The 22,325-nt window shown below is 46.1% G+C and overlaps 1 protein-coding gene across 1 annotated transcript in view; it reads right to left on the reverse strand.

Annotated features, from left to right (window-relative positions):
* Positions 1-22,325, reverse strand: part of CABLES1 (Cdk5 and Abl enzyme substrate 1) — a 104,588-nt gene that overhangs the window by 53,058 nt on the left and 29,205 nt on the right. The window contains exon 2 of the mRNA XM_055559058.1: positions 2,665-2,736. Within this exon, the coding sequence (XP_055415033.1) occupies positions 2,665-2,736 (72 nt within the window). The remainder of the gene's footprint in view (positions 1-2,664; positions 2,737-22,325) is intronic.

Raw genomic sequence — 22,325 nt, forward strand, 5'->3', positions numbered from 1 at the left:
GCAAAATTAAATTAGGATAGGATTAAATTAAAAACTAATTTAATGAAAGATTAGCTCTTTCTTGTTAGCACTGATTACAGGATACACCTAATTATGCAAAAGGTTTTTAATAGATGCCTTGGAGCAGTTTGTTCTGAGTGCTGACTTTGAAAGCAAGTTGGGCTAATAGCCTTCCGCCCCCGCAGTTCCCAAAACACTTTGGCGTCATTACTGGTACATTCATTTCACAGAATGGAAAGGACCTCAGAGATCAGTCAATTTGTCCCTTCCATTTTACAGGTGGGAAAACGGAGGCCTCAGCACAAGTAAGAGAGTTTGCAAAGCCATGTAAGCAGTTAGTATAAAAATGGGGCCAAAAATTCAAATCCCCTGATTCCCAAACTGTTGCCCCTTCTGCGACTTTTATTTCTTAGGAACAAGTTTCTAAGTACATATCAGAATTTTTTATCGAAGTATAGTTGATTTACAACTTTGTGTTGGTTTCTGGTATATGGCAAAGTGATTCACATATGTATCTCTCTGTGTGTGTATTTATTCTTTTCCATTATGGCTTATTACAGAATACTGACTACAGTTCCCTGTGCTCTACAGTAGGATCTTGTTGTTGATTTTATACATAGTTGTTTGTATCTGCTAATCCCAAATTCCTAATTTATCCCTCCCCTACCTACTTTGGGGCTTCCTTGCTGGCTCGGTGGTAAAGAATCTGCCTGCCAAGGGGTTGAATCCTTGGGTCAGGAAGATCCCCTGGAGTTGGAAATGGTAACCCACTCCAGTATTCTTGCCTGGGAAATCCCATGGACAGAGGAGACGGGCAGCTATAGTCAAAAGAGTTGGACATGAACAAGACAACCTCCTTCAATAACCATGAGTTTGATTTCTATGTCTGTTTCTATGGTAAACATCAGAAATTTTTTAGTTAAAGAAAGTCTACTAGGGAAAATCTAGACTTCTTAAACTGCCCAACTCCCTTGATTTTGACTTATTTTTTAAACTTTGTATTTACACAAGATTTGTTGGAAATTAAGTACAGCACTCTGTACGTAGAAGCTGGATGAATTTACAGTTAAGGCAAATCAGCCATTCCATTTTTACTCTGACCGTTTGTGGCATCATAGGCCTGAGAGCCAGAGGACAAAGGACCAGCCTGGGCGATGCTGAGAGAGGGTACAGGGGTGATGGGGCACCTGACCAGGATCACGGCACCTGGCTCCTCCTCCACCCCCTCTTTACCATAGGAATCCCTAAGGGGGTGACATTTAGAGCCTGAGATTTTTTTTTAAACCTGGTTTCCTTGGTCACAGCTACCACCTTGCTCGAATGACCGTGCTCCCTGCAGCCTCTCCAAACCCCAGAGCCTTTGCAGTTCTGTTCACTGATGGGCATCAGTTGTGCTCAAATGCCGAAGCCACTCGGTGCCACTTGAGGACGTTTCTCCCCCGCGTTCACTAATCAACTTGGGCCACTTAACAGAGACTGACAGGAGAACACTTGCCCCTGGGCCACATGGATCACAGCCACACGCCATCAGCCTAACGTGGTCCCAGAAGCTATGAACATTTTCTTTTTTTCAATATTTATTTTATTTACTATTTGTTTGGCTGTGCCAGGGCTTAGTTGTGTATCAAACCTGGGCCCCCCTGCATTGGGAGCATGGAGTCTTAGCCACAGAACCGTGAGGGAAGTCCCTTGGATGTTTTCAACAAGCCATCAAAAGTGGAAATCAGACTGTCTGGCCCTGACTTTCTGTTTAGAATGATGTCGGTGATGAGACTCACAGTCATGGATGCTTCAGAGCAGATCCCAGGCCTGTCTGTGCTCCACGCTTTATAACCAGGTGGTCCATGGACATGACCTGTGGCCTGGGAGTGAGGCTCTGTGCAGGGAAGGGGCCGGCTCCAGGGGGAGACTCTCCCTCCATCTCAGCCTGCCAGCATCCCCCGTAAACCCGCAGCACACCATCCTACCTGCCTACCCCGCTGCCCCAGCCCCCTGTGCTGACCCCGTTTTCCCTCAGCCTCTCCTCCACCGGCCAGCCCAGTAGGAGCTTCAGTGAGGACTGAGGGGGACGCGGTGTGGGCCCCCTGCCCTCTAGGAGGGCCAGGGGAACCGAGCACAGATGACAGGAAGGAGAGCTGCCAGTCAGAAGCCAGGCACAGCTCCGCAACTGCTGTCGCCCACCGCCCCCAACCTCCCCAAAAAAAGATGCCTTGAAAGCACTTTTCTAATCCAGAGGGAGAAACGGAACACTTTCAGCCCTGAGGGAGCATTCATAGCTGTCTTAACCTTGTCCCCAGCACCTGACCGTGGAGGAACTTAGCGGCCCCCGTTAACCAAGTCAGAGACTGCAATGCCTGTGTCCCCTCTGGGAAGGCCAGAGCAGGGACACGTTCTTCTCCATCAAGCAACAATTTTCAAAAAGAAAGGGTCATAGCACCCGAATCCACACGCAAACCGGGCTATCCTGGTACATGGTTGGGATTTCACAGCATTCTCCTTCTAATATTCCAAAGGTTTGGGGTTTCCAAACTGAGACTGGGGATCAGATTGTCATTTTTAGAATTTAATTCTGTAAATCAAGACCTGGAAAAGAAAAGCAAACTTTGGCCTCCTTCTTGTATTGCAGACCATTCACATACACATAAACGCAACCAGAAAACTGACCTCCGTAGAGGGGCATTCTCCTCAATGTCTTCCAGGGTCTCCAAGGATGATCGCTGGGAGATGAGGCGACGTCTGCAGAGAGAGGGAAAAAAAAAAATCTAGGTGTTAAAACTGCGTCATGAAATGGATCAGGAATTTCCGTAAAGCTAAAACTGTTCTAAAATAAAGTCCATTAAAAAAAAAATCAGATGAAAGGTGTCTTTAAGAGGCTGTCATACTCTCAGACTGTACCCTGAATGCCAAGCCCATCTTGCCTTGCTGAATCCTGACATTCTCCCTGGGAAGAAATGAGACGTGATGAAGACATTTTATGCTGCCAAATAACAAAACCAGACAAGGTGCCTCTTACTGCATATAAGTTTGGTACTGCGTGTGCATGTGTGTGCTCAGTCGCTAAGTTGTGCCCCACTCTTTTGAGACCCCATGGACTGTAGCCCTCCAGGCTCTTCGGTCCATGGGATTCTCTAGGCAAGAATACTGGAATGGGTTGCCATTTCCTCCTCCAGTGGATCTTCCTGACCCAGGGACCAAACTCGCATCTCCTGCATTGGCAGGCAGATTCTTGACCACTGAGCCACCTGGGAAGCCCATTGGTATTGTGTGCCCTTTTCCTAAAGCATTAGATATGTTTTTAGTATTAAAATACTGTTAAATATTGAAATATTAGTGGTCTGAACCAGCTTTAGCTGTTAAATATTAAATTTTAAAACCATACTAAATAAAATATCAAAATCAGTAGGAGGCAATAAATAAAACTTATGGTCTCAGGGACTTACCTGGTGGTCGAGTAGGTAAGATTTCATGCTGCCAATGCAGGGGACTCAGGTTCCATCCCTGTTTGGAAAGCTAAGGTCCCACATGCCTTGTGGCACAGCCAAAAGATCAAAACTTATGGTCTCTGGTTGGCCATGATTTCAAAAGCAACTAGAAACACAGATGACATCATTCCCCCGGGAGAATTTCTCAGTGACCATTAAGAATATATATCAAGACATAACTAGGCAAAACACAAATGCTTTCCAGATGCTAAAGAACTGAAAACCACCTGCCCAAACCTCCTTGATCTTCCTTTGTCCAACTGAAATAAGAATGGGTCCTAGATAACTCAGAATATCTGATACAGGGAATCGGGTTGGGTGATGGTTGGCAATTTCACAATAAATCCATTTGAATAAAGACCATCACTTCATAGTACAATAGGTGATTTGGCTGATGGTGGGGGGTGGTGGTGATCAGAAAAAAATCTGATTCAGTCTTTACCTTGGAAAGGACTAAAATTAGAAGGATGTCTATTTTATATTCACTTGACAACATTTAGGTTAAGAACATGCAATTATAACCGAGGTCTAATTTGTCATAAAAAAAATGAAATGTTTTTTGCTTTGTTCTGTGTGTATTGTTTCTGACCAACCATGTGGCTACCTTTTTGTTTCACATTTTATTTTTAATAAGAAAGGTCGTTTTTGCAAACCATTTGAGGGCTTCATCGATTTTCTCAGAGCCTGTCTTCATCTTTTTAAAAAATATTTATTTATTTATTTGGCTATGTCGAGTCTTAGTTGCAGCATATGGGATCTCTGATCTTTAAGGTGGCATTCAGTATCTAGTTCCCTGACTAGGGATTGAACCTGGGCCCCCTGCATTGGGAGTGTGGCGTCTTAGCCACTGGACCACCAGGCAAGTCCCGTCTTCATATTTTGACATCAAGTCCTTTCTAAAACACTCAGCATGTTCTCCCTGCTTTTCTCTCCAGTGACCCTTGTCCATCCACGTGTGAGAACCGGAAGCACTCCGACATCACCTTCAGTGTCTTCATGACATGCTGACCTTTTATAAGATATGCAGTTTTATTCCTCAGTTAGCTTACACTGAATTTCCATTTCTCTAATGTTGCCAGATTTCCAACAGTTAGCCAGACTGGAGGCAATGGCCTTGGGGAGACACTGGTCTTACCCGAGGGGTAGGGAACTGATTTTATAGGTGGGGATTTGAAAGGAACCCAATTCTTGAGCAAGCAAGAGCTCTCTATGCCGCCCCATGAGTCCGGGGACTTGGCTCACCAGGACCCCTGTGACCCTGTGTGGTTGAAGGAAGGGGCCACTTCATCTTCTGAGGTCAGTTCCTCCGGGTGCCAGGTCTGGCTGGAATATAGTTGCAGGCTGGGATGGGGGCCTAGTTAGTCCCACTCCCATCACCAGAGCTCTCAGAGATAGGCGTTGCCATGCTCCCCACCCAAGGGACAGTGTGATGCTACAAGGAGCATGTGTGCTGGGGCAGACAGACTCAGATTTCAATCCTGGAGTCTGGAAGCTTTGGGACCTTAGAAAACTTCTTAATCCGTGAGCCTCAGTCTCCTCATCTATGAAATGGGGAGATGAGAAAAACTAAGAGAGACATATAGTCCATGGTACAGAACAGTTCATGACTAGGAGCTCCTGGGTTTTCATTATCACTCCAGTTCCTGCCACCGGGGCTGCACCCTGACCCATAACCCTCTCCACTCAGTTGATGGGGTCATCTTGGCTCTCTTAGCTCTGGCAGCTCCTCCAACCCCAGCCAGTGTCTAGACTGTCACTCCAAACACCCTGTGCCTGCGTCAACCGGTGACACGTGCTCCCTCCACTCCTGCCCCTCCTTGTAAGCAGAACTAACTTGGTGTTACATGTGCTGATGCACCGGTGACATATATAAAATTAGTGCCCCCACACTTCTGTGTGCTGCTTCTCACTTAATACCAACATCTCCTCCAATGGGCATGTGATTAAAATGATAATTTACTCTGTCTACTTCTGGATAATGTTCTGAGTTGTTAAGTCAAAAGTGAAATATTATTTTAGGTATGCACCTCTAGATTGTCATTAGACAACCTATTCACAGGCAGAAATAAGTGTATGGATTTCAGACCCTGAAAATCCCAACAAATTCTGTCAAACTCCAAGCCTTCCTTTCTAGAATAGCATCATCAGGCGACAGGTAAACACATTTGGCTCGACCTGCAACCGGGGTGACTGCAATGACCGTACAGCTTCAAGCTCTCCCCTCCTTCAGTCATCCTGACCGAGGTCAACCAGGAAGCCCTGTGGTCAGCCCTGGGCAGCAAAGATACAACCAAGGTTGCAGCAAAGGCCCTGCAAGTGCATTCTGCCCACCCTCCCGACCACACCAACAGTGAGCCTGGCCTGTTGGGACCGCAAAGCTGACCCCAGCTTGACTCCTGTCTTCAAGGGCTCATATCCAAGGGGGAATCCGTGGGACCATCAGCCCGGAATTCCATTAACAATCCCTCGAGCTCCTCTGGCATTTGGGGCTGCCCCTCCTCCCACCTCAAAAATGGTGAGGCCAGTCCTCCAGTTGCGAACGCCAAGTGAACCCACAGAGGACACATGAAGCCCCGTAGGGTACCCTGAGGCTCATAGGCTCCTGTCCAGCACTCAGACCTGGAGGTTCACCTTGGAATACTAGGTCCATTCCCACAAGCACACAATCTGACAATTTCCTAATCTAAAAGCCACACCCAGAATGCTCTTTGAAAAATAATCAAATTAGGATACATCTTTCTATGTATTTATAAGGATTTGTTTTCTAAAAGCTATTAAATCAGATATTCTCTTCATGAGTTGAACAGCTATAAATTCTCTTTCTCTCTCTCACACACACAGAGGCACTCTTAAGGTCTGGATTCCTTAAAGGGAAAAAAATCCAAAACTCAAATGCCCAACTGTTCCTTTAAATTCAGCAACATAACATGCCTCCCGTCTTCATGAACAGAACCAAGCTATATACTCTTTAAGATGCACATATAGAGCTTGGAAAGAACTACCATGGATCCTTATAAAGAAACCATCATATGCATGTACACACTGCTATATTTAAAATGGATAACCAACAAGGATCCACGAAATAGCACAGGGAACTCGGCTCAGTGTTACGTGGCAGCCTGGATGGGAGGGAGTTTGGGGGAGAACGGATACGTGTATATGTATGGCTGAGACCCATACATACGTATATATGTATGGCTGGTGGATATGCTGTCCCACCAGCATATCACAGTGTTAATCAGCTATACTCCAACATAAAATAAAAAGTTAAAAAAAAAAAAAGAAATTGTCATATGGCACCAGGAAAACAAAGATGTGATCCCTGCCCTTCCTGCCACAAAGGGCCTGCCCTGTGGTGATCGCTCATCTCTGCCCCCTACCACCCGGCTACATCCTTCCAGGCTGTGTAAGAACCTCTTCCCTTGCCTTCTATTCTCAGAAAGCCCCAAATGAAAGGGAAGGCTAAGAATAGGTGGCCAGCCTTCACCAGACACACTTCACACTGCAGTCTGCCTCACAAACCAAGTCCATGACTGTGCAGACTCCTAACCATTGGGCACGGTTAACAAGCAGAGGTCTTTGCATATTTTAATTACTGACGAGGAATACTCAGCCTTGGACCAAAACAGCATGCCCCCTTATTAACCAAGCAGACATTCAATAACAGCCCAAGCATTCTGCATCGACATCACTACATGGATGGCTGAGTCCTCAGAATTCAAGGTCCCCTGTGTTATCTGACAACTATTATCTGGGTCCTTCCACGCTGACCACCAACACTTTTGAGGCCGATGTGGTTCACATTCAACACTCATAAGTAAGTCAGCCTCCCTAAAGCCCACAGGCTCATTTTAGAATATTATCCTTTGAAGGCTGGACTCTGCCGGGGCAAGAAAATGCCAATACCTGATGTGTTTGTCTATCTAGATATACCTACGTGGGCCGAATAATTCACTTCTCATCGGGCTAATGGTTGACGGTGGTGCAAGTCACCTAGGACCCAGGGCTGGTCACAGTGGGAGTCCTGGCAGTGGAGCCTCATCATAGTGGACACTGGACTCACTGATGTCCCTGCTGACCAGTGAGGCCAGGGCAGGGTCATCCTGGGTCCCTCTGCTCAGAGTAATTCCCTTATGGGGTGACCCAGGGCAGCAGCTTGGCCCCAAATCCAGTGTCAGGTAGTGGGCACCAGCGGGGACAGCTCCGGCCCCTGATGTAGGACCAAGAGGAGATAAGGAAGGTGATCCCTGGTCCGACAAGTAAGTCGGGTTGGATCAATGCTCTCCACCCTGGCTACACCCAGGGAACGCTCACCATCTCTAGGAGAAAAACTCAAGCTTTGAGAGTAAGAAGGGACCCTGACCACCTGGGCCAACACATCCGCTATCCTGTGTGGCTCTGGTTCTCCCCATGTAAGGAACCCCCTTCCCGGCTATAAGACAGGCCGCTGGACGGGGAGTGAGGGCCCCATGGATTGCTCAGCTACACAGGGGATGTACCAGCTGAGGTCATAATTACTTCAAATCCATCTAGACAGTTATCATGATCAAAAAACCCCAAACAAACAAAACCTCCAACCACAGAAAGAACTTTTTCCTCTAGTCACCAGACACCTATACACTTGTAATTTATTTGCTTTGTTACTTGTGTCCTTCTCACACTGACCACCTCCTTCCTGTTGGAAAAAAAGTGATGACTCCAGGGGATTTCCCCAGTGGTCCAGTGGTTAGGACTCCATGGTCCCACTGCAGGGGGGCCTGGGTTTGATCGCTGGTTGGGGAATCGTGATCCTGCATACATTACAGTGTGACCAAAAAATAAAAATTAAAAAACCAAAACAAGTACAGAGATAACAACACGGAAACATATACATTACCATATGTAAAATAGATAGCCAATAGGAATTTGCTATATGACTCAGGGAACTCAAACTGGGGCTCTGTGACAACATAGAGGGGTGGGAGGAGGTGGGAGGTGGGAGGGAGGTTCAGGAGGGAGGGGACATATGTATACCTATGGCTGATTCATGTTGATGTATGGCGGAAACCAACACAATATTGTAAAGCATTCATCCTTCAGTTAAAAATAAATAAACTTAATTATAAAAAACAAACAAAAAAAAGGGCCCCTCCTGCCGCTGAGCTGCTGCTCAGTGAAGCACTCGCTCCCCTCACCTGTGCAGGCTCAGGGGTGGCGTGTACTTAGCCAACAGCAGGGACTTGATCAAGGCCAGCTGAATAAACTCATAGAGTTCGCCATCAGCAGGTGGGTGTCTGGGGAATCTTCCCAGGCAGCGTTTTCGTGGCCTTCCACTCAAGGCTTCTCTATACACAGTTATTACTGGAATTTCTCTGTTCAATCTACCAGATCCCAGTCTGATCACCAGAGCCCAGAAATCATCCTCAGAAAGCATCCCATAGCCTCACGACAGTGAGAGGCAGTAGACCCTAGCCCTGCAGGACGTGGGGGGCTGGGCAGGAGGGATGGGGAGAAGGGTCAGCGCTCCTAGCACAGCCCAGCAGTGTGCAGGTAGAAGGCCTGATCTGTTTAAAATAGATTTCTTCTGAGTTTATTAAACATTCATTTCCCACTTGCTTTTTGACTATAAGAGTAATAGGTTTTCATTGTTAAAAAAAATTCGAAGATGTGTGAAGTAGAAATTGAGGAAATGACCTGCAAACCCCAGGGTCCAGAGAGCACCCTCTAAGAGTCTGGTGTGTGTCCTTTCAGACTTGCTCCTAGTTTCACATATGCTTGTAAACATAAATGTATATATATACACAGCCTCCTCTGTCCATGGGATTCTCCAGGCAAGAATACTGGAGTGGGTTGCCATGCTCTCCTCCAGGGGATCTTCCCGACCCACGGATCGAACCCACGGCTCTTACGTCTACCTGCATTGGCAAGTGGGTTCTTTACCGCTAGAGCCACCTGGGAAGCCCTTTCAGACATATACTTTTTATTTATCTGGCTGCATCGGATCTTAGCTGCAGCACATGGGCTTCTCCAGCTTTGGTGCTTGGGCTTCTCTCTAGTTGTGGCACACGGGCTCAGTAATTGCAACATGTGAGATCAGTTGTCCCGAGGCACGTGGGATCTCAATTCCCCGATCAGGGATCGAATCCAAGTCCTCCGCATTAGAAGGCGGATTCTTAACCACTGGGCCACAAGAGAAGTCCCAGAGATGGACTTTTAGTAGGTAGAGAATCCCTTTGCAAAATGTCATAAGATTCCATCCCTGGGTCAACATATCTCACCTACAAGAGAGGGCTTATTACTTTATTAAGCCATAAAGAGAAGAACCCCTATGAATCCAAGAATCATATTTTCATTGATACAGCTTTTATGAAAATGCTGGCTTTCAAATACCAGGCTCTCAAGGTCAAGTGCTAACGTTCCACTGCTCTTTCCTTCATTCTCTCACACGGCTTCTGGTTGTTGGGGTCATAGCACCAGAAGCTCGAGCTCCAGACTCAGCATCTAAATCGCGATGATTTTGGTTGTGATTTGGCAAATTTTAAAGCCAAGATCCCAGATGCTTCTGTAGCAGAAACTGTCAGATTGTGCTCCTTGAAGAAGCAAGCTGTTTTGCACCAGTACATATGTGTTCACAGATGAAGGAAGAGAAGTCAGCTGCCACCTCTCAACAGAAGTTACAGAGTCTTAAAGCAAAACGGCCCTGGCTTCAGCCAGAAGATGTGTTCATTAGACGCATGCTCAGTTCTGCTTTCCACGGATCTAAAGCGATCTGTCTCACAGCAAAGGTACTGGTGGAACTGAGTGAGGCCCTAGCTTGCCCATATGGCAACGGCTGCTTGTCAGACTGTGGAAGAAACTCCAGAGGAGAGCTGGGGACTCTCAGCCAGACATCACAGTCTGGCTGGGGTGGCTGCAGAACCCCTGGCCTGGACCAGTCAGGCCCTGCAGGAGTATTAGGCAAAGAGCGCATGACTGGTTTGCTTGAGCAGGGGGAAAAAAGCCCTCTTCCCTGTGGCAGCATAATGCATATATAGCCAGATCCACCCTCAGAATACTGATGGACACAGTTCACACCTCCAGAGGATCATGGCAGGTTTCCTTGCAAAGGAAGGAAATAGATAATCTTTAATAAAAGAAGAGCTGTGTGGATCCAGAAACAGACCAAAAAAAAAAAAAAAAAAAAGGCTAGGAAACTGATTTCGAATCTGACTACATTTTAAGAGTCTCTAGCTGATGAGCTGGGCAAAGAATCACATTGAAATCAATACACTGAGATGCCAATCAGCTTGTTCAATTAAGATCTGTTTCTATGTTTAAAAAATTCAGCCATTTCCTGTTTTTGCAAACATTTATTTATTAATGGAATATCAAATAACAAGCAGCAAGCTGGATACTGAGAGACAGCAGTATATAAATACTGTCTCCTCCCTCATGGAGTTTACATTTACGATAAGGAAGACAGATAAGAAACAAGTAAAATAATTCTAGTTGTAAAAAAAATTAACACAAAGGGGGAAGAAAGCAAATGGCCTAATAATACTGTGGGGCTACTAGCAAGATAGACTTCCCAGGTGGCTCAGCGGTAAAGAATCCGTCCGCCAAAGAAGGAGCTGCAGCAGACACAGGTTCAGTCCCTGGGTGGGAAAGATCTCCTGGAGCAGGAAATGGCAACCCACTCCAGTATCCTTGCCTGGAGAATCCCAGGGACAGAGGAGCCTGGTGGGCTGCAGTCTGTGGGGTCGCAAAGAGTTGGACGGGACTGAGCAACTGAGCGCACACACACACTCTCAGGATACATTTAAGTCATCTGTAAATGTATTTAGTTCTTGTTGCCACATTTTTATAGTCCTGTCAACAAAGCAACTCCAAGTGTTTACAGGGAATACGGAGGCACTCAGCTTGTCCGAGTTTACTTTTGTTTCAAGGTTCTCATCAGACTCCCCAAAACCTGGAAAACCAAGGTGTGAGGTCATCTTGGCATGGAGGGCTATGCACAGACAGACTTGTGGGCAGGGTTTAATAACTGGCCAGGTATTTACACCTCAGATTCCAAGTCCACCCTACCCACTGGGCCCTGCTGATCTTACAAAATCCCCTTTCCATCATGTCATTCCCTAATTTGAAGATCCACAATGATTCTCCCTGGGAACAAGTTCAAACTCCTCTTAAAAAGGGACTAAGACCTCTGACTAGAGGTCAGAGGACAGAGCAGACACAGCAGAAGGGGCCATCCTGAAAGCAGGTCTCCTGGGGGCATTCCTGGGGTCCCAGGAAATTGGGGTGGGGGGCTCGGCCAGGGCCACGAGCTGATAGTGCCAAATTCTAATTCCCCCTGCACCCCATCCTGGAGGGAAGGGCCTGGCACTGCAGCTGGAGGGAGCAAGTTGGCCAAATGTACAGAACAGGAACCAAGAGCAAGGGTTTTTGTTTTAAAATCAGGACCCAGAAAAGTTTTGGGCTTTGTGTGACTGATGAGATAAACAACAGTGTCCTTCAAAAGAACATGCCAGATACCCATGGGGGGTGAACAGGGGGGCCCAAGCCAGGACAGGGTGAGGATGGAAAGGAGACATGAGCAATAAAAAGACCACTCAAAATAAAAAAATCAGCTTCATACTAGAAAGGAAAGAGGCCTGTCGATCGAAAAGAACCAGTTCAAGAAGTCTGGGGCCAACTCACGTTTGTTCTGAGTAGGAACCAGAATCTAAAGAATCAAATCCGGTGAAAAGGGTGCCCTGAGCCAGGTGCGGAGCGCGTGGGAGGCAGGGGAGGGTGCTAGTGAGCTCAGACAAGAGCCAAGATTTAACTGGTAGAGGACCTGATGGAGAAGGAGCAGCCGGTCTAGCACAGGAGGTTCAAGGGTAAACTCAGGAAGGATGGACACACATGCCTCACGGGGGCTGGATAGGACAGAACACCAGGTTTTGCAAGACACAGAGGCATTCCCTGAAGCAACGTCAGGGAAGAAGCCCAACAGAAGCCAGGAGCCAGGCAGGTCCCAATCAGATGGCGGTTCCAGGAGGAGCTGATGAGACCCCGAAAGTCAAGTGAACATGCAGATGGGTGGGCTGGGAGCTGCACTGCAGTGCGGTGAAACAGACATGTGCACCCAGAAGCATGCGTCACTTGTGTGTGCATTTACACGGTTGTTGTTGTTCAGTTGCTAAGTCATGTCTGACTCTTTGAGACTGCATGGACTGCAGCACACCAGGCTTCCCTGTCCTTCACTATCTCCTGGAGCTTGCTCAAACTCATGTCCATTGAGTCGGTGAAGCCATCCAACCATCTCATGCTTTGTTGCCCTCTTCTCCTTTTGCCTTCAATCATCAAACATTTATATGGTGTTTCCTTCTAGAGCCAGGAACTTCCTGATGTTCAAGCTGGTTTTAGAAAAGGCAGAGGAACCACAGATCAAATTGCCAACATCCGCTGGATCATCGAAAAAGCAAGAGAGTTCCAGAAAAACATCTATTTCTGCTTTATTGACTATGCCAAAGCCTTTGACTGTGTGGATCACAATAAACTGTGGAAAATTCTGAAAGAGATGGAATACCAGAACACCTGATCTGCCTCTTGAGAAATTTGTATGCAGGTCAGGAAGCAACAGTTAGAACTGGACATGGAACAACAGACTGGTTCCAAATAGGAAAAGGAGTTCATCAAGGCTGTATATTGTCACCCTGTTTATTTAACTTATATGCAGAGTACATCATGAGAAACGCTGGACTAGAAGAAACACAAGCTGGAATCAAGATTGCTGGGAGAAATATCAATAACCTCAGATATGCAGATGACACCACCCTTATGGCAGAAGGTGAAGAGGAACTAAAAAGCCTTTTGATGAAAGTGAAAGAGGAGAGTGAAAAAGTTGGCTTAAAGCTCAACATTCAGAAAACGAAGATCATGGCATCCGGTCCCACCACTTCATGGGAAATAGATGGGGAAACAGTGGAAACAGTGTCAGACTTTATTTTTCTGGGCTCCAAAATCACTACAGATGGTGACTGCAGCCATGAAATTAAAATATGCTTACTCCTTGGAAGGAAAGTTATGACCAACCTACATAGCATATTGAAAAGCAGAGACATTACTTTGCCAACAAAGGTTCGTCTAGTCAAGGCTATGGTTTTTCCTGTGGTCATGTATGGATGTGAGAGTTGGACTGTGAAGAAGGCTGAGTGCCGAAGAATTGATGCTTTTGAACTGTGGTGTTAGAGAAGACTCTTGAGAGTCCCTTGGACTGCAAGGAGATCCAACCAGTCCATTCTGAAGGAGATCAGCCCTGGGATTTCTTTGGAAGGAATGATGCTAAAGCTGAAACTCCAGTACTTTGGCCACCTCATGAGAAGAGTTGACTCACTGGAAAAGACTCTGATGCTGGGAGGGATTGGGGGCAAGGGGAGAAGGGGACGACAGAGGATGAGATGGCTGGATGGCATCACTGACTCGATGGACGTGAGTCTGAGTGAACTCCAGGAGTTTGTGATGGACAGGGAGGCCTGGCATGCTGCGATTCATGGGGTCGCAAAGAGTCGGATACGACTGAGCAACTGATCCTTCTAGAGCAGAGCAACAAAGGAGGGGCAGGAACACCTGCAGGACAGGTGTGGGGGAGTGACGTGGAGGCAGTAGGTTGGAGGTGCTCCCTTAGACCGAGGCTGATTGTAATCTGTTCTGAACCTTCCGAAGGCCTGCAGGCACCTGAGTGGTGTCAGATGGACTCCCCTCTGGCCTCTTCAGGAAGTGTGTCATCCTGGATCCTCTTTTTGGTAGTACTCAGCACAGGGTCTTCTCTTAAACAGCTCACCTTGACAACAGCTCCAGCATCAGCGACCTCACCTTTCTTTCCCAATCCTCAGGAGGACTTAACTGTTGCTTTGCAAGGATGCCTTTACATGCTAAAAACCTTCTGGGACTTCCCTGATGGTCCAGTGGTTAAGACTCTGAACTTATAACACAGGAGGCAGAGGTTCTATCCCTGGTTAGGGAACTAGGATCCTGCATGCTGTGCAGCCAAAACAACAAATAAATAAGAAGACCTTCTAAGCCATTAGAAGACAGAATGGGGGCCCTCTATGCCCAGTGCTGTGGGGTCTGCAGCACAAAGACTGGCGACGGACAGGAGGAAGTCAAGCTCTATCCCGGGAGGTGAAGTCTGCTCCCTGACTCTCCGTTTGAAGAGCTGAGATGTCAGTGGAAGCTGATTTAATTAGAACCAGCAGAGACAGGCAGGGCAGGTGACTTCCATGCTGGTATTTCAGAGAACCTTTCGAGGCCTTTCCAGCATAATCGTTCCCCTGAGTTTCTCCTTTGGTTTCCAGCTTGACCTTTCTCTGCTCCAAAGGGCCTTCAGTAGAAATGGATTCTGACAGCTCGGAAACAGCAGGCAATTATTTATAGCAAATTCGGGATGGATGGGGTTTCATCAATCTTTATTTTCTGGTTTTCCCGATTAACCACGGCCTGCACTCAGTCACAGCAAACAGAAACGAAGACAGATGAGCCCTTGTCTTTCCAGCTTCAAGCATCAGCCTCCTTTTGCCCACTGAGGGACTCAAATGATCTCATTTGTCTCTGGAGCCTTTTAAAAAAATCCCTTGTTTTTCCTGGGCGGCCGAGGTTTAGTCTCTTTATTGAAAGCTGATGGGGACTTTCATAACGGGATCGCTGGGCTCATAAGAGGCTTATGGGGTAAGGAATGTGCCATGGTGACCAAATCGTAATTCAAAAGAAAACTCAGAATCTGTTTCACCTGCTCTTCATCCAAATCCTACCATCCTCCTAAGGCACTGTGCAGAGTCACCTGCTCTGCCAAGCTGTCTCTGACATTTTCTGAGCTCTTACAACATTTCTGAGTTCTTACAACCATACTACATGGAAATATTGATATCTAGATACTTGTAGAATGATTGATTTTATTCTTATTATGCCCTGTATCTCCATGACGCATGCAAGCTTAGTTGATCAGTCGTGTTTGATTCTTTGCGACGCCATGGACTGTAGCCCTCCAGGCTCCTCTGTCCTTGGGATTTCCCAGGCAAGAATACTGGAGTGGGTTGCCATTTCCTTCTCCAGGGGATCTTCTCAACATAGGTATCAAACCTGCGTTTCCTGTGTCTCCTCCATTGCAGGTGGATTCTTTACCTGCTGAGCTATCAGGGAAGTCCCCGTCTCTCCGATCTGACTGCAAATACCTGGAAAAGATAATTATGTCTTCCCTTCTCTATTTTTTATTTTTCTGGCTGCGCTGGGTCTTTGCTGTGGCATATGGGCTGTTCATTGCAGTGTGCAAACTTTACCTAATTGAAGCCTGTGGGCTTAGCTGTTCTGTAGCATGTGGAATCTTAGTTCCCCAAGTAGGGATTGAACCTGTGTTCTCTGCATTGGAAGGACCACTGGACCACGAGGGAAGATCCTGTCTTCTGTTCTTTGAAACCTCCTTAATGACTAGCACAAAGCCTTGTCATAACAGCTGTCTGCAGCTACATCAGGCTCACAAGAAGCAAGGATGGATCTTAACTGCTCCAAGGACTCAGATGAACACTGCTCAGGGGGACTCTTCTGAGTCCTCTCAAAAAACCAGGAGACCCAAACCATATCACGAATGAGGTCCAAATGAAAGCTGGGACCGCAGAGATCGTCGGTGGTCAAACTTCTTCTGAGCAGCAGAATTTTTTTTTCAAACTAAATGTTAAATCAAGTCCCAAGATATAAAACAGATTAGAGTAACGATAAGTTTTACAAGTAATTTTTTGACATTCAAATGTATAACTCCATCACGATTAGAGCAGTGAAGCTATTTTGATGCACAAGCAAATCTGAAACGAGGAGTTACAGATGATATTTCTAACCTGAGGTCATGTCAGTGTCTAGTTTGCCTTTTTAATCTTGGTTGTACAGTATGTAGATAATCCCAGTTGATACACATAAGTAGGAACCTATGGTAACCATTTTCAAACATCTCAAGACTCACTTCAATTAAATAGACGTGGCCAGTTAAACTTAGTTGCATAAAATCAACTTACTCTGGCAGCATAACTAAAGCAAAATTAATGTACAGGTGGTCACCAGCATGATAGGATTTGCTATAGAAAGCTATTGATTTTGTATTTTTCAGCAGTTTTTAAAAACACTTTATATATATATGTATACATTATAAGTGTATAACATTATACCTCAAAATGTTAAACACAAAATTACCCCATATAAGTGGCAATTCCATTCCTAGACATAATTCAAGAGACATGAAAGTTATATTCACACAAAAAGTTGTATGTGAATGTTCACAGCAGCATTATTTATAACAGCCAAGAGGTGAAAACAACCTAAATTCCATCCGACTGACGAATGGATGAATAAAATGCAATATTCTTCAGCCATAGAAAGGAATGAAGTACTGATGCTAAGCTAAGTTGCTTCAGTCATGTCTGATTCTGTGCAACTCCATAGACGGAAGCCCACCAGGCTCCCCCATCCCTGGGATTCTCCAGGCAAGAACACTGGAGTGGGTTGCCATTTCCTTCTCCAATGCATGAAAGTGAAAAGTGAAAGTAAAGTCGCTCAGTCGTGTCCGACTCTTTGTGACCCCATGGACTGCAGCCTACCAGGCTCCTCCGTCCATGGGATTTTCCAGGCAAGAGTACTGGAGTGGGGTGTCGTTGCCTTCTCCGAAGTACTGATAGAGGATACAAAGCAAATGGACCTTGAAAACACTATGCAAAGTGAAAGGAGATCGCTGCACAAGACCACATAGTGTATGAGTCCAATTAAACAAACTCCATAGAAGCAGAAAGTGGATTAGAGGTTGTCTGGGGTGGGTGTGGGAAGCAGAAGGAATGGGAAATGACTGCTGATGGCCACAGGCCTTCTTTTTAGGGTGATGAAAATGCTCTAAATTAGAGCATGGTTGCACAAGTCTGTGAATGTACTAAAACCCAAGACTTGTGGTTTGTTGTTCGGTCACTAAGTTGTGTTTGACTCTTTGTGACCCTGTGGACTAGGATCCTCTAGGCTCCCGGTCCTTTACTGTCTCTTAGAGTTTGCTCAAATTCATGTCCATCGAGTCAGTGACGCCATCCAATCATCTCCTCCTCTGCCGCCCCCTTCTTTTGCCTTTAATCTTTCCCAGCACAGGGTCTTTTCCAAAGAGTTGGCTCATCCTGTTTTCTAGAAAGGACAGAGCCTGGGGGCAACTTCCAAGAAGAAAGACAAAACACCCTCCGAGGTGCTTCTGTCAGCGTCTGGGGAAGTAGTTTAATTTTTTAACAGCTTATTCGGAACCCTTTGAAAATACATTATTAGCACATCGGTCTCACTGTCTAGCTAATTAGCAACTGCAGTTCTAATTACCAGGCTGTTCAGGAAAGGTTTCCAAAGTGAATGTGCAGTCGGAGAGCGATGCCGAAAACCACATGGACATTCACTTAAATGTCCTGTGGATCCAACTGCTTATTGGATGCTCTGGCAAAAGTCCAACCCAGAGGTCTGAGCAGCTCTTTATGCCAGCACTTCAGCGTGAGACTCCATGGTTATTATGGGAAATAATCTATTTTTATTAAACATTTGTATTGCGGGCTTCCCAGGTGGCGCAGTGGTGAAGAACCCACCTGCCAATGTAGGAGGTGCAAGAGATGCAGGCTCAATCCCTGGGTCAGGAAGATCCCCTGGAGTAGGAAATGGCAACGCACTTCAGTATTCTTGCCTGGGAAATTCCATAGACAGAGGGGCCTGGTGTGCTATAGTCCGTGGGGTCATAGAGTCCAACAGGACTGAGCACGTGTACACACACACACTCAGTTGAGTTATTATATTAGTTTCAGGTGTACAACATAGTAATTTAACACTTTTATGGGTTATACTCCATTTAAAGTTATTATTAAAATATTGGCTATATTCCCTGTGAAAAGTGAAGCTCGCTCAGTCGTGTCTGACTTTTTGCGATCCCATGGACTGTAGCCTACCATGCTCCTCCATCCGTGGGATTCTCCAGGCAAGAATACCCAGGGATTGAACCCGGGTCTCCTGCATTGCAGGCAGACGCTTTACCACCTGAGCCACCAGGGAAGCTCATATTCCCTGTGGTGTACAATATATCCTTGTAACTTACTCATTTTATCCACAGTAGTTTTTGTCCTTTAATTCTCCTACCCTTATCATGCCTCTCCTCTCTTCCCTCTCCCCACTGGTAACCACTTGTTTGCTCTCTATATCTGTGAGTCTGTTTTGTTATAATCCATTTGTTTATTTTTTTAGATTTGCATATAAGTGATCACATATAGTGATCTTATCTTATTTCACTAAGCATAACACCCTCCAGGTCCATCCATGTTGCTGCAAATGGCAAAATTTCATTCTTCTTTATGGCTGAGTAGTAGTCCATTGTGTCCATGTGTGTGATATATCACAAATAATATATTCTTAACAACCTCCAAGGTGAGGGATATATTATTTTCAACTAATGTTTCCAAAAGCAATGGGCTAAAATAAATGTAACCGGTTGCCATTTCATCTTCCTAAGGATGTTCGCTGGTGTTGTTGAGGGCAGGATCCTTATACCGGATCTCTGGGATCTCTTAGGGGGTCTGCCTGCACACCTTTAAAATCAGATGTAAGGCACGCACGCATATATGTGTGTCTACACTCTCTCTCTTCTAAAACAGAATCTATGAGATCCCAAGAAAAGATCAGAACTCACTGTTATCAGGTAAAGAATGATGCCAGCAGGGGTGACAGGGCAGAGTCCCAGATCCAGTTCTGTCCCCATTATGTAACTTGCAGCAAGATATCATTGTTACCATTATCAATGTCATCAGTACATACACACAAATATTCAGTCCTAGGTGGTGGAGATACAGAGAAAAGCAAAGAAATGTGAGACCTGGTTCCTGTTCTGGGTGGTTCATGACTATTATGGAGACAGGGCAAACACAGCTCTGAAGCTTGGAGAATTTGATCAAGTACTCACAAGCCAGAGCATGAAATGCAGGTGAGCTCTGAGCCATGCCCACTTGGCAAGGAGGCAAGGCTGATGGGCTTGTGAGGAACCAGAGTTCCACTGAGGATGCGTGTAGAGGGTGACTCTCTGCAGAGCCTTTGGCTCTGCCTGATGAGGGAGGCGCGGAGCCCAGGTGGCTAGGGTTTTACTGGGTGGCAGGAATCCTGGAAAAAGCTGAGGGATGACGGTCAAAGCAGAGATGAGGATAGAGTGTGAAAGCTGGGTAGACTCTAAAGATCGCAGGAGAAATAATAACACTTTGATCTAGCAAAAGGAGAGTAGCAAAACAAAAGGATTTTGTAAAATGTTACCAAGAAAGGGATGCTCAGGACTTCTCTGGTGGTCCAGTGGCTAAGACTCCACACTCCCAACGAAGGGGTCTGGGTTTGATCTTTGATTAATGTCAACTACAAACTGGTACTTGCCAAAAGCATTGCCAGTGACTGAACAACCAGGGCATTTGCCATCTGCCTCTGCAGACTGAACCCTACGTTGCTGCAGCTGTTGACCTTCAACACCCACTGCGGAGCTCAGGGTGGAGTAAGGCACTCTGTGCTCCAGGCAATCTGGTGGGACAGGTCTTTAGATAGCTAGATATCCTCAGGAATTGATTTCATAATCCCAATCTTTGCATCTCCTCCTCCCTAGAAAAGCATTAAATCCATTCATGATGATGTCAGCTCCTCATGACAAGCAGAAAACCTTTCATAAAATGAGTACTTAATTGCATTGAACTCCTCCTTCACCAAAATCTTATATATTGACCTTCCCCCAGTGCCTCTTCAGAGCAGTCTCTCAGAGCTATCTGAGGTGCTGCCTCCTGGGCTGCAGTCCTCATTTGGCCCCAGCTAAAACTTAACTCCCAACTCTCACATGGTGCATCTTTTTTAGTCGACATCAAGGACCTAGATCCCACATGCTGCAACTAAAGATCCTGCATGTTACAACTAACAGCCAAAAAAAAAAAAAAGAAATGGAGGTATGAATCAAGACACGCAGAGCAGACAAGAAGCGTGCATATATACTATGGGGAGTTTCCACACACATGAACCTACTCCTCCATCACTGGGACAAAGCTCACCTGAATTATAAACTATTATTCATTCGCGCATTCAAATGTCCATCCAGCATTTACTAAGTACCCACGACGAGGAACTGGGGGACCAAGAATGAATGGAGCACAGTCCCCACCTCCAAGGACAAACTGATGGGGAGACACCTGAAGAATGATTAGGGACGTCCCTTGCCGGGGTCCAGCCTCGGCTGATTCAGGGAGTTCGAAGCGGGGACGGCGTCGGCGAGGATCAGGAAACAACAGCTTCAATTAGATATTAATTAGAGATGTAAAGAGTAATAGAATGAGGATAGCTCAGTAGGAAAATTCAGTGGAGAAAAGAGGCTGAGTAGCTTGGTTTACGCGGGAGACCAATAAAACTTCAAGACAAGAAGCTTGCACCACTTACGTAGGCCGCAGGCATCCTTCCGTTCTCCCGAAGGAGAGGAGACACTGAGGCCTCCCCGGTCGGATCTTAGAAGCCCAGGCAAAATTAGTAAGCTTGGTGGGTTCCGTGCTCCAGATGGAGACTCAGCCAGAGTGTAAGAGACAGTGACATGGGGAGACCAGTATTTCGAGGAACTGATCCCAATTCTTTATTTTCCATGGTCTACTTTTATACACTGAGATGTTATGCAAAAGTCACACAGGGTCAGCAGTCCTGACTTTTATCAAAGTCAGGAGCTTCATACAAATGTATACAGAGGTCTTAGGGGTGTTACATCATCTTCTGGCCAGGGGGCCTGATGACAATTTATGACCCTCTCCTTGTGACAGCGGTCAGTCAACCAGGACACTTATTTCTCCAGGAGTGATTATTCTTAAAACAGACGCCACCCAAATAAAGTTACATTCCTATAGGGTGAGGGAGGGTATAGTGGGTTTTAGTTAAGGAAAGAATTTACTTAGCCTAAGGTCTAACGTGATTTATATCAAAGGTTAATACTTATTTCTTCTATATATTCATTAATGTGTGTAAGGGCAGGGGATGTGGAGACTTAGCAACAAACATTGGCTCAACAAATGAAAAACCCTTCACCAATACAGTTTCTAATCAGCCCATTATACTTATACTAATGGTTTTCTAACTTTTCTAAGGAACCTGTTTTTAGAAGGTTTAAAGCATCTCATGCCTCTCACGGTTGGGAGGCTGTGAGCAATCACATGTGGCCGGACAAGCCTGTCAGGCAGGCTAGAGAACCTTCAGAGGAGTTTGTAGGTTAAAACACTCTTGTCACGCCCAGGAGTTTTTATTAACTGGAGCTCTAAGTTAACTCCTTCTCCGAAAGAGGTGGTGGGGGACAGCCCCCCGTAAAGTCAGAGGTGTAGGTGGGAGCACAAAGTAGTAAAGCAGGCAGGCTCTGGTTATGGGGGTAGATGCTCGAGGATTTCCAGGGGGACACCTGAGGCTCGATCCCACTTTTGCGTTATGTCAAGCCTCCTTCCTCATGATCTTTGCCACGGGCGGAGTGCCTCACTCTGGCCCCCAACAGTCCCCGGTGGCCCAGTGGTTAAGATTCTGAGATTCCACTGTAGGGGGCTCAGGCTCCATCCCTGGTTGGGGAAATTTCACATGACACGAGATGTGGCCGAACAAAAAGAAAAAAAAAAAGAGAGAGAGAGATTATAAAAAGGGAGAGGATGTGTTGTGGGGGCAAGGGGAAGGGAGAACCCCAGGGCAGGGCCAGGGAGGAGACCTGGGAAGGCTTCCTGGTTGTCAGTGCTTGGACAGACCTTGAAGATCACTCATCCAGGTGAGGAGACCACGTACAGTCCGGCTGCAAGAGTCACATGTTAGCAAAGCCCCAGGAGGAGC

Source organism: Bubalus kerabau, chromosome 21, assembly GCF_029407905.1.
Source record: "Bubalus kerabau isolate K-KA32 ecotype Philippines breed swamp buffalo chromosome 21, PCC_UOA_SB_1v2, whole genome shotgun sequence".
In the NCBI taxonomy this organism is placed as follows: Eukaryota; Metazoa; Chordata; class Mammalia; order Artiodactyla; family Bovidae; genus Bubalus; species Bubalus kerabau.